This window comes from Andrographis paniculata, unplaced genomic scaffold (assembly GCF_009805555.1).
Source record: "Andrographis paniculata isolate CXL003 unplaced genomic scaffold, ASM980555v1 Contig55END, whole genome shotgun sequence".
NCBI classification, from domain to species: Eukaryota; Viridiplantae; Streptophyta; class Magnoliopsida; order Lamiales; family Acanthaceae; genus Andrographis; species Andrographis paniculata.
Genome location: NW_026137590.1, coordinates 1,302,876 through 1,316,118, shown reverse-complemented (window position 1 = coordinate 1,316,118; position 13,243 = coordinate 1,302,876). Strand labels below are relative to the sequence as shown.

Here is a 13,243-nt window from a genome sequence, read left to right as displayed (position 1 = left end):
GGGACTCTCCCCACAGAATAAATCCCTACCGCGAATAAAAGCGTGGATCCCTTCTGGTGTTCGAAGTCCCTGGTGTAGATTTTGTCCCCCTTCGATTCCAAATATTTTACTATTATAATTATAATTAAGGGTGTAGATTCTTGTTAATACTCCCCATCCCAAACATCATGCAATATTTGTATTTGACACAAGAAGAATTTAGGTGGAGAGTATTAAATATAATAATTTGAGATAATTTGAATATTAAGTGATGTGATTAGAGAGATAAATAGATATTTGTTTTTTTTTTATTTGAGTGATGTGATGAGATAAAGTGAAATGCATATTAATATACGTATAAAATTACTATTAATTATTTTTAAATTTGAAAATATTGCAATGAATTTGAGACAAACAAAAAAGAAAATATTGCATAATATTTGGGACGGAAGGAGTACTTATTTGCTCAAATAAAAATAATATATACGGTATTAATTAGTTATTTTAATTTTAATTATAATTATTTTTAATATACAATAATTATTTTTATTAATTACTTATTATTTATACTCTTTTTAAATTCTGTCATCTACTGTAAAATAAACGTTATATCTATAACGGAGAGAGTACAACATTAAATTTAAATTTGTGTCTAAATGGAACGAATATATTTACTTGTAAAATTTTATTTTCGATTTTAGTATTTCAATTCTCTTTTTCTCCAAGAAAGTAAATCAAACACTTATTTTTTATTTATTATAATACACTAAAATTAATTTTTATATTTCTATATTTGGACTACAATAATACACACGGACACATCGCAGATCTAATCTCCGCCTTTAATTTTTGCGTGGACCCCACACTAATCAACGGCTTATATTCACCTGACGTTGCGGTTGTAAGGCAACCAAAAATAAATGTGGGTGCGATTAGTCGCCCATGTATCTCTGTACTAAAAATAATTTTATTAAAATTAAAAAATTATATGTGACTTATATAATACAGTATGCAGCTATTTTTATATTTTCTATACAATTTTTTTTAAATTTTTTATAAAAAAAAAAAATTTTACGATAATTTCACAAAACAAACAACATACATATTGAGCTCTTACAATGCAGCCTCCCGCACGCAATAACAGCCTCAAGACTTGCCTAATCCAACTTCCATTCTTCAAATCCAACGGACCATGGGCCCCGTCAAACCCAACGACCTCACTTCACCACCGTACGATCAATCTGTCACCGACTATTCACATACAACTTTCAACCGACACGTGTCCATTGACTCTCCGCCTCTCCGCGGTCACTCACGGTTCTGCCACAGGCTACAGCCGGTAGCTAATCCGCCTCGCCTCCCGCTCGGGTATATAACCACAGATCAGTGACGGAACAGTTCCCTTTTTTTTTTTCCCTTTTTTTTTTTTCTTCAAAATTGTCTTGGATTTCCTTCTCCCAAGTTTCCAGGTTTGCATTACCAATCTGTGTTCATGTTCCTTTTGATTGTTGTTTATGGCTATTCCTTAATTTAGAAATGGTTGTTAGAGCGATTTTAAAAAAATTGATGTTCCGAGTGGATTTTTCAAGGCAAAAAGCTTCCTTCTTTTTTGTAGATTGCAGCTGGAAGTGTAATTTTTTGTGGTTTTTGGATTGAGGTTAGTTAAGTACTGTGGTGATGTTAATTAGAAGCTTAATTTCATTGTATGAACTTGTAATTACCCTTTCGCGAGTGTAAGGGTGTAATTAATATTAGTTTCAGCTTGATTGCTTTTTGACATTGGAGACCTTAGATTGAGTGGCGGATGTTTCTAGGGCTAATTTCGTTGCTGTTATTTGACATGTTGTTTGATTCATCGCCTGCTGCCCAATTTCTGAGTCTTGTTCGTTAAGTATTCGTTCTTAATTGGAAAGTGGTTTAATCTCACTTGTCTTGAAATTAGGGTTTTATCGAATTGGTTTCTGACGATTTCGAAGTGAATTTTGTCAATTTTAGTGTCCAATTTTGAAAATTGATGCCCTGTAGTTCTTTCCTGTTTTGATTTCATATCTGGTGATGGGTATTGCCTTTTAACTCTATTTTTCAGATTCACATTTCATCTTCTACTGTTCATAGCAGAATCCTAACTGATTTCTTTTAATTTGTTTGTTGGATAATGTCATTGTGAAGCAGTAGTGAATTACATGAAGTTAAACTGTTGATTCTCCGTAGCCGGGACAATAATAATTGAAGAGCTATCACTTTTTTGAAATTTGGAGACCGATCATTAAGCTTGGTTGCTCCAATGGTGCCTTCTCGGGTGGCCGGGGGAATGCCACAGTCATCTTCAAGTTCAGGTATATTTTTTCAACCTGATGGGCAGTCGGAAGCTGCTGGAAATGCTCGGATGGCTACAAATTACGGCAACTCTTTGCATTCGGTACATGGAAGTATGCGCGCCAATATGGGACAAATTTCAGGGGATGTTAACAACATGGTCTTAAATGGCGTCGCCAGTTCTGGGCCTAGCATCGGGACTAGTTCTTTGGTAACTGATGCTAACTCGGGCCTTTCAGGAGGTCCCCATATGCAGAGAAGCGCGAGTTTTAATACAGATTCGTATGCACGCTTGCCTGCTTCTCCGATGTCATTCACATCCAATAATATCAGCATTTCTGGTTCTAGCGCAATCGACGGATCCTCTATGTTGCAGCAAGGCTCGAATCAAGAACAAGGCATAGGAGCGTCGAGCGTGACATCATCGCGGATTGGGCAAGTCCCGATTCCAGGCGGCGCTAGAGTCCCTAATTCTCTCATTCAGGACCCGACTTCGTTATCTCATTTACAGAAGAAGCCGCGATTGGATATCAAGCAGGAAGATATTTTACAGCAGCAGGTTTTGCAGCAGCTATTGCAGCGGCAAGATCCTTCGCATTTGCAGAATTTGAATCCTCAGTTGCAGTCGATTATCCAGCAGCAGAGATTACGGCATCAACAGCAACGTGAACAGCAGCTTCTTCAGTCGATGCCGCCTGTGCAACGAATGCAGTTATTGCAGCAGCAACAGCAACAGCAACAATTAAGACAGCAGCTTCTGCAGCAGGGAATGCAGCCTTCTTCTGGGATAAAACGCCCGTTCGACGGCGGTGTCTGCTCGAGACGACTTATGCAGTACATGTATCATCAGCGGCAGCGACCTACTGTGAGTTATCTAACAGGATCTCTTGGATCTTATGTATGTATTTATCGAATAAATATAACTTGTTTACTTTCAGGAGAATACTATTGCCTACTGGAGAAAATTTGTGGTTGAGTATTACTCCCCACGAGCGAAAAAGCGTTGGTGTCTATCCTTATATGACAGCGTTGGGCATCACTCTCTCGGGGTATTTCCGCAAGCTTCAATGGTAATTGTGTTGGTTCGTATGTTATTTTGCGGCTATGACTTTTACTTTTTAGTGGATCATATGCCGAAGCACCTCGTTATTGTTATGTGTCTCTGCTTCGGATTTACCCTGAAGTAGCCTTTTGTATATGTATGTATGTCTAATCGGCGGCATTTTTCGTTGGCAGGATGCATGGCAGTGCGACATATGTAATTCAAAATCAGGGAAGGGATTTGGTGAGATTGATATCATTTTATATACATGTTTTTGGTTCGTTTCCTCCCGTATGCTAGGCTCAGTTATTAACTGCTATTTCTGTAGCTTAATACCGGGTAGTGATGATTGAATAATATATTCTTTTTATGACATATTCTAGACTTTGAAAAATCCAAATTTGAATTACCTTTTAGAGAAAAAAACAAACGGCAACAATTCTGTTACCACTTCTTGTAAACTTTCTCGAACACCTGTGATTGCTTGATTTTTCTTTTATATTTTTTAGGCTTTAGTTAGTTTCTATATATATATATATATTTAAAGAAGTTACTTTTTCTTAACGTTTTTCGATGAGTGAGATGGCATGTACAACGACATATGGAATAAAGCTTACGAAATTTGCTTCACCTAAACTTTCAAAATCACCAAATTAAAAAGGGTTTGATACCATGTTGCTGTGCTTTTTATTTGTTCTTAACCAAACGTGAGTCGGTAAGTCATTTAAGCATCCCCGAGATGAACCTGTTTTGTAAGTGTCCATCTATGCAATCTAAAAATCGTCTTTTTTGTTTGTTTGTTTTGGATCAGAGGCAACTTTTGAAGTGCTCCCGAGGCTCAATGAAATCAAATTTGGCAGTGGTGTTGTTGATGAGCTGCTGTTTCTGGACTTGCCTCGTGAATCTCGGTTCCCTTCAGGAATGATGATGCTAGAGTACGGAAAAGCTATTCAAGAAAGTGTGTTTGAGCAACTCCGTGTGGTTCGTGAGGGGCAGCTTCGTATCATTTTTACTGCTGACTTAAAGGTAAATTATAAGGAATTGTTTGAAAGAACTGTTGGGTTAATGATATATCTACTCATTCGTATTAACTTTGCACATGTTATTTCGAACAATTTAGATATTGTCATGGGAGTTCTGTGCGCGCCGTCATGAAGAACTTCTTCCTCGTCGATTAATTGCACCACAGGTGGATTTCTGAAAATCTCAGCTGCATTTGTTCTCAAATTTATGATTCTGTTGTTATGAATAAATGCATGCTTTGATGATTTCATGAACTTTTGTGATAATTAGGCTTGATTGAGTTATCCGGATTTTATGCTAAATGCTGCGGTTGTTAGATGAAAACATTTTGTCCTTTTTCTTGTGTGGGCAATACATGAAAGAGATGAAAAGAAGACTTTTTTGGTCGTTAAATGAGTTCTAGTGAATGCAATTATAGCAGTCGGATAATTGATTTCTATTGATACTTCAATGAAAGATTTTATGTGAAATTGATCTCTACATATATAGATTCAGTTCAGATTTGAAATATGATCAACTGTCTCGATGAAAACATTCAAAAATTACCTTGTGACGACCCTAAGATGTGATTTCATGTAGCAAAATAGTCGATCGGGCGTAAATTCTGAGCTTGGAAATGTATTGCAGGTGAACCATTTACTACAGGTTGCGCAAAAATGCCAGAGCACAATATCCGAAAGTGGATCCGAGGGAGTTTCACAATCCGATTTACAGGCAAGCAGTGTAATGTAAGTAATACATCCTCTGCCATTGATCATACCTTGTCCAAAAATTAAAATGTAAATAGCAACAGATTTACGTCCATTAGAGAAAGTAGGCGGTCGTTTGGCTTGTGTATATGACTTTAAATAAATTTAGCAATTTTGTCGATGCTATTTCAGGGTGGTAACAGCCGGGCGACAGCTTGCGAGAAGCTTGGAGTTGCAGTCGTTAAATGATTTGGGCTTTTCAAAACGATACGTTCGATGCCTACAGGTATTCCTCTATTCTTTAGTATTCTTTTTTAGTTTGTCTGCTAAATTTACCTCATTATTAATTCTGGCAAAGTCAACATTTAACTATTATGTTTCATTCAACACTTATTTATAACAGATATACTACCTTTATTACATTATCTCCACATTTTCATTAATTTTAACTAAATTTTCAAAAATACCTCAAATTATCTTTTTACTTTGATAACTTTTTCAATAAAATATTTATTTTTCTTAAGTCGATAGCTCAATGTGTTTGTGTTTTTTGTTTTTCCTATGTATTCTCATCGTCTGTCGCTAATAATAGATCGCGGAGGTCGTCAACAGCATGAAAGATCTGATGGATTTTTGCAAAGAACAGAAAGTTGGCCCTGTTGGTAATAAATCGCTTTACTTTCATGTTCTTTAGCGCACGTAATAACAAGCCGATATTCATGTCCGGTTTCGTCGATGAGATATAAATTCGTGTTCATTGCAGAGGGCTTGAAAAACTTCCCCGGACGCGCCTCGGCGCCGAAGATTCAGATGCAAAAGACGCAGGAAACGGAACCCCCGCAAAATGATCGAAACGCACTCAACAAACTAATGACGAACAACGGAAACATGGCGAGTCGAGGCGTTCTGACCGGCTCGGCCCAGGCCGCGCTTGCGCTGAGCAACAACCAAAACATTCTGATGCGACAAAGCTCGTCGACAACGACGACCTCGACCCACAATAGCTCACATGCCCAAGAGGCGTCGGCATCGGCGCCGTCTGGTATTTCTCCGGCGGGCGGGTTTTCCGGAAGCCAGGCGATGCAGCAGCGGCAGAATTCGACAAACGAGAGCGGCGTGATGCAACAACAGCAGCAGATGATGATCCAGCAAATGTTGCAGGAGATGAACAGCAAAAACAACGGCTCGGAAATCCCTCATGGGGCGCAAAATAAAGATGGTCTCCCGGCAGCTGGAAGCAGAGTGGTGGCAGCAGGTGGTGGTGGGGGAGGAGAGCTTCCGAGCAATAACAATAGAGGTGGTGCAGGTGGTGGTAATGGGGAATCTCCGGTGGTAAGCCATAGCGGTTTCGGGCATAAAGTGTCGGATTTGGCGCAGGATATTCAGTTGCCGGATGAGTTCGTCTCGGATGTCGCCCAGGAGTTCGTTGCCAACGGTTTTTTCAGCAGCGAGTTAGACGACAACATGAGCTTCAGCTGGAAGGCTTGAATGGGTGTTTTCCGGCGGCGGTGGAGGTTTCCGGTGAGTGTTTGGAAGTGAATCTCTGATAGAGTTGGGGTTTTGTTTTGTATAGGCTGTTGAATTTTCAGTTATTACCCAAGAAGAAGAAACTATTGTATTGTGTGTTTATTTAATTTAGACTTGTGTTTTGTTTTAGGATTTTCGACTGATACATTATTACTATTATTATTATTGTGTTTGTTTTTGTCATTGTCATGCTCATGTCTGTCTTGCAACTGTAACTGTAATCTATATACTCTATAAATTTGGTTGCTTTTTAACTCTGGATCATTTTTATTTTATTTTATTTCTTTAATTTTTAATTCAGCAAGCAATAAGTATGATAAAACAAGTCACGTTATACAAACTATCTATGTAAAATCTGTACATAAAGAGCAGCAGAATTTGGATTTCATTTCATTTGAGGGAAGTTTCAGTTATCTACAATATCACGAAACCTTTCTATCAGATCATTCACTCTCCAACCCTTAAAAAGAAAGAAAGAAAAAAGAAAGTGGAAAAAAGGCGGGAAAACTTCCGGCCGGGCCGACTTCAGTTAGAAACACCGGAAATTATAACAGAACCGAACAAAATTTGCCGCTAACCAAAAGAAAAAAAAAAAAAACATACCGGCAGCAGCTAATCGAGCAACTCGTAATCAGAGTCATAGTCGTCGATCATCAGAGGGCCGGCACCCCGGAAAGTGTTGAGGATCATTTGCTCCCAAGTCCGAATACTTTCGCTGAACCTTTGCAAATGCGACCAGCTACTCGGGCCAGCCTCCAACAGTTGTGCAGGCGACGACAGGTTGAAGGTGCTTTCCGGGGTGTATTTCAGCGCACAATGTCCCTTTTCATTGATCATTTCGACATCAAACACCGGATAGAGTGGCCTGCCGACGACTTGGACATGATTGATGCTGCAGAGTGTTGAGAAATTCACAAAACAACTTTCAGACATTTATGGGAAAATGATTAAAAGAGTTCGAAGAAGAACCTTTTTTTGATCAAGCGCGCGCTCAAACAAGTGCAACTTACCATATGTAGTACAGCCCATCCATTTCTTGCGTTTGGACGCGGCCTAACAGCTCGACTTTCAGGATTCCACCGATGCAAAGTATCGGTTCCGGCAGCTTAAACTTTTGCAAAGAGTTATCCTAATTTGCATAAGAGAAAAAATTACGTTGACCAAAAAGAAGATTGCAATAACAACACTGCACTACTGTAAACATTTTTTGAGCTTTTCCATCGTAAACTAACAACTTCTGGTGAATAGCATGTAACCCTAAACAAGAATCTACCATCATAAATTCTGAACAATTTTTTTAAAATCTGTATCAACAACTGCCCATGTTCGTACATGTAATTTGAAATAGGAAATGATAAAAAAGCTATTCCCTCCGTCCTCCAAATTTATTTTCACTTTCCTTTTTAATCTGTTTGATAAATTTATCCCATTACTAATTTTCTCAAAATAAACAAATTAACATTTAATTTTTACCCAACATTCAACCTTTATTTACAACAAATACCACTAATTTTATTAAGTTCTTTCTTCATTTATTTTAATTTCCAACTAAATTTCCAAAAATACCTCCAACTATCTGTCACTTCTTCAGTAAAATATTTATTTTTAATCTTTTGCCGGATCCAAATAGGTTAATTTTAATGGACTGAGGGTGTAAGGCTTTGACAACTAACACTAAAAAAAAAAAAAAAAAAAAAAAGACATTATAGCTTCTCGAAGAAACTCACCTGAGCCATCGGAAACTCCGGGGAACAATAGGTCCATACAAACTTGTCGTCGGAAAAATCTTGAACATCCAGAAACCCTATTCCAACTTCACTCTCTATGTCTAAATTAACCTTGGCGTGGCCCATCCGAAACCTCACTGCCTTGGCTGAATATATCGGGAAACCAATTTGAAAATACGCTGCGACAAAAGGAATTCTCGAGTCAGATGGAACTTCTGTAGGGCGAATAAATAACTAAAGATGGTAAAAGATCAACCTTGAAACGGATGCACGTGAACTTCGGTAATCAGGCACAGCTGTGAAGCCAATCTATAAAGCAACGTCTCGGGGGCAGCAGGGTTAGCTGCGCCCTTGCTCGACCAATATGATGCCCTGTTGTCGAGCCTGTCGCTCGGCTGCAGAGTATTCTTGACGCTTTCTTCGGGATAGTTATCTGTACTCGATGCAAAAAGAGCATTTGATATGCAATTTTCTTCGCTGAAAACTGTTAAACATCTGATTAAGTACGAAAAGGCTCTATGTTCCCTCTGCAGACGCGCCGATTCAGAAGAATCATCAACCTCTGCTACCACAGGTTTGAACATGTTTTTAACTTCAATAACGCGAGTAAACATTGAGGTTTCCGGGAACATCCTCAGACACATACCCTTCGACAATCCATTAGAGATCACTGCGTGTATGAACAGAATTCAAATGTATGAGCGCAAAAATCGGACAAAAAATAAATGAAATGAAATGTAGAAAGCATGAAATGAAATTCATCTCCGACCTGCAAAAATCGACAAAAATATCAATCAAGATGTAAAATAGGGATAAGTCGCGGGACCATTTGCTTAATTAAACTCACAAATCAATATAGTTTAATTTTCTTTTGGCAAAAAATTGATCATAACCTACATATGATCACTCAAAAAGTTCACTAATTATCCATGGATTCTTTCCCCCTCTAGCAGCCAAAATGGATCGAAATTAAGCATAAAAAAGAGTCGATGACTCATCCATTGATCTCAACAAATAATACACAAAATTGATACACAAATCACCATCATTTCATACTCAAAAGGTTTGCTAATTGTTCTTAGTTTATTTTCCATCTCTCCAATGGCAGAATCTGCTCAAAATTAACCACAACACAATTCCATAATTCATCCATTTCTCTCGAGAAACATTCACACAAAATCAATACCAAATCGATCAAACTACAGAATATACACCGAAAAAAAACCTAGAATTGAAAGCCAAATCAAGACATTGAATATCAGAAAAGCAAGGTAGAAATTGTGGTTTCCTAAGCTCACCAAAATGGCGCCATGAACGAGAAACAGCACTTGCACGAACGAGATCAGAAGGATCTTCCAAACAATTGAGGATATTCACAGACATGTCCTGTCCAACCCATTCTATGAAATCCCTACTTTCATCCATCTTCTCCACCCTTCAAAACCTAAACCAAATTTACAAAATCAATACCTACGAATCAAAATTACTCGCAGCGGAAGAACCGATTCAAAATTACTCGCACAACCAAATTCAACCAAACGAAATACCGAGAGCTAGGAAGGGGAGATTTCACCTCGAAAGTTCTAAACCTAGCGTTAAAATTCCGGATCGACAACCGTCCGCGGATATTTCGTGCCCAGATAATTATGGGAAGATTGAACAAAATCAAGCGAAGGAGACGGAAGGTGAGAGAAATATCCTCGTCGATGATGGTATAAATTGGGTAAATCGGTGGACAGGAAAATTGGGGGCGGCCTTGAATGGATAACGACGAGTAGCAGTGTCGTGTTCATGGGGCGATCAGATTAGGGATTTGAGACATTAGCAGGCAGGCAGCAAATTGCCTCCTCCATCTGACATTGCCATCGCCATCGCCATCATTAAGCAAAGCTAATTGAAGAAACTGATTGGATTGAATGTTGGATTGGGCAAAATGAATTTATCTTATTAACTGTACAGACAGACCCCTCCTAACTACCTTCTCTCAAGCTTGTGTTTGTTTGTTGATTTTTTTATTTTTATTTTTATTTTTATTTTTTTTTAAAAAAATATATTTCATTTTTCTAAAAAGAAATGTTTGGATTTTGAGTTGAATGATACGACAGTGTTATAAATAGGTATTGTATTTTTTTTCGTTGGTTTTTAAGGCGTCTCATTTACCTGTATTTAATATTTAAAATATTCATATATTTGTATAATTTTTTTTTATAAATAATACTAATAAAAGTATTTTTGCACTTATTTCTTAATTTGTACTACTTGATATAATAATTAATATTTAAATATATAAAAAATAAAAGGATAAATATTTGATTCAATCTTTTTGAAAAAAAAAAATGATCGAATAATAAAAATATGGATAATCTTTGTAAAAGAATTTACCCTAAAGGGTTTGTTTCGTTTTCTCTTTATTTTGAATTTAAATTTTTTGTGTCCATAAGTCATACCCTAAAAATTCAGCACATGCTCAACGCTATGAAATCTTTTTTATATTAATTTATTATTATTTAATTATATTTAAAATATAATTAAAATTTTAACTTGTAGCTAATTAGCACAAATGCTGAATTAAAGCACATGATTTATGCCATTTTTTTTAATGTAAATAATAGGCTAAATTGCACAAAATTCACATGTGTTTTATAAAATTGCACCGTACTTTTAATATTGCGTCAAACTCCCTCGTGGTTTCATAAAATTTGCGTCTAATCCCCTTAGTGGTCCTTATTTAACGGTATTTGACCTTAATGCGCTCAAATTGCGAATAAATTTTAGAATCTCAATTTCTAAACCCTAAAATTACAAATATATTTATTTTTTATATATATATTTAGTCTAAAAAAATAATAAAAATAAACTCTTAGAAGTTGAAAATAACTATTTTTGAGTATATTTACTATTTTTTTAGAGTAAATATAAAAAATAAATAAATATATTTGTAATTTTAGGGGTTTATAAATTGAGATTCTAAAACTTATTCGCAATTTGAGCACATTTAGGTCAAATACCGTTAAATAAAGAATGGGGATTTGGTGCAATTTCATAAAACCACGTGTGATTTTTGTGCAATTTAACCTAAATAATATATTGATATAATATTTATAAAAAACATTTTTGAAAATTGTGGACTGAACCGATGGCAATTTGGATTTGAATCCAAATAAAAAATATGTTTGTTTGTTCGATTTTGATTTGAATTTTTTTTTTTTAATTTAAATAGTATTTTAAATTATGATTTTCTAATTTATTTATTTTTTAATTTTTTATCTATTTTCTTATTGATTGTAATATTTGATTGCATATTACTATATTTTAATTGATGTTATGTTTCGATTTCCTCCGTGTTTAAAATTATCGTTAGTAGAAATAATTATTGTATAATACAAATAATTATAAATTAAAATTAAATCAATTAAATAATTAAAATTAAAAATTATTAAATTTAAAATATAACTAAAATGTATAATAATTTTTAGAAAAAAAAAAAAAAAAGAGAAGTTATATAAAACGTTGGGAAAACAATGAAATTATTATTGAGTTGAATCTATATAAATCGTCAACCATGTGATATATTTGAGATTTAACAACAATTAATTATGTTTTAAATTATTTTTACAAATATATTACGTTATATTTATTACAAAATTCATTCAAACACCTTTTACTCTCAATAAGAAATATAAATGAGAATTTAAAAAATGATAAATTGATGACTGAAGACATCCTTAAAAATGTTTAATTTGAAACAATCTTTCCCAATACATGATTTTTAAATATTTCATTTAATATATAACAATAATAAAAACTACCCTATAAAAATGAAATAATTTTAAAAAATAAGTGATAAGTTTAATTGATACTACATGCAAAATTTAATGAAATATATAACAAATAGCAACATATTTGTAAATACAATATTTTCAAATTTGACATTTTCTAGAATAATTTGCTATACGTTTATTTTACAAATATATATATTGCATATACATATACTACCTCTGTCGGATTCTAAAATCATGTGCGTTGATATTTGAATATTAATTATTATATCAAAACGTATAAAAAATTACAAAAATACTAATAAAATGACATTTGTACAAAAATAATTATACAAATATAAGAATATTTTTAATGTTCAATGACGCCAAAAAAAAAAAAAAAAAGTGAATGCGACTCTTAGAGGGGGACGGAGATAATATTACATCATTGTATATACATATATTACATTACTATAGAGAAACTACCGATTTCTACCAACAGTGTATAGCTCAAGCGATTGAACCTTCCATCCGACATATTTGAAGTTAGAAGTTCAATCCCGTCGGGTGTGTACCCAAATAGGCAAGTCTCATGAATTCAAGCTTGATCGAACAATTGGGGAAAAGGGTGCATAGCCCGATTTGAAATCAGGCGAATATTGACACAAATTTTACATATTTGTCAAGATTGGAGAAAAATATATTTTCGCACTATCCATCAATAGCTCATTTACAAAAAAATCACATCAAATATCTATTTTTATTATTTAGAACGAATTCTCTGTTCAAAACATCACATCCAACGCATATTTAAGCTCGAGCAATTGTTCTATGACCAACCTACTATGCAAAAATGATCGGTTAGAGACACGGGGTGATATTAAGTTGGCGGAAGAATTGAGAGCTCATTACATGGAATGGTGGTCGGATGCCTAAAGGGCGGGCATAGTCGAACAAAATATTTAGTATCGTAATGATAAAAAAAGAGTAGGAAATATGAAATAAACATGTTAGCATACTTTTTTCGCTATTCGAATTTACACACAGTCAAGAACTACATAACAACTAAGTTACAAAAAATCCGAAAATAAGTCCCTAAAGCAATCCTCAATGTTCTTGTCTTATAGGGTTACGGTTAAACTAACAAGTTACTCGACAACATTTCCTCTAAATCAGAAGTCG

General features: G+C 35.1%; 2 protein-coding genes across 5 annotated transcripts; one reads left to right on the top strand and one right to left on the bottom strand.

Moving 5' to 3' along the window:
* The first annotated feature begins 1,379 nt into the window (after nt 1-1,379).
* On the top strand, nt 1,380-6,830 carry LOC127256287 (probable transcriptional regulator SLK2). 4 transcript variants are annotated; one of them, XM_051282204.1, is made up of 10 exons: nt 1,380-1,448; nt 2,149-3,160; nt 3,234-3,377; nt 3,532-3,580; nt 4,149-4,363; nt 4,458-4,526; nt 4,988-5,088; nt 5,242-5,335; nt 5,642-5,711; nt 5,813-6,830. In XM_051282204.1, the coding sequence occupies exons 2-10, from the start codon at nt 2,264-2,266 to the stop codon at nt 6,535-6,537; spliced, it is 2,364 nt and encodes a 787-aa protein (XP_051138161.1). In that variant the 5' UTR covers nt 1,380-1,448; nt 2,149-2,263; the 3' UTR covers nt 6,538-6,830. The 4 variants fall into 4 exon arrangements, with proteins under 4 accessions (XP_051138161.1, XP_051138162.1, XP_051138164.1 ...); XM_051282205.1 differs by having other exon boundaries at nt 1,384-1,448; nt 2,152-3,160; XM_051282207.1 differs by lacking the exon at nt 1,380-1,448 and having other exon boundaries at nt 2,152-3,160; nt 3,234-3,344.
* Nucleotides 6,831-6,938: 108 nt separating this feature from the next.
* On the bottom strand, nt 6,939-10,233 carry LOC127256288 (F-box protein At4g00755-like). The gene is made up of 6 exons (XM_051282208.1): nt 9,877-10,233; nt 9,602-9,747; nt 8,560-8,973; nt 8,304-8,482; nt 7,587-7,705; nt 6,939-7,468 (listed from the first exon to the last, which is right to left on the bottom strand). Exons 2-6 carry the CDS (start codon nt 9,726-9,728, stop codon nt 7,189-7,191), a joined length of 1,119 nt encoding a protein of 372 aa, XP_051138165.1. The 5' UTR covers nt 9,729-9,747; nt 9,877-10,233; the 3' UTR covers nt 6,939-7,188.
* Between the last annotated feature and the right edge of the window lie 3,010 nt (nt 10,234-13,243).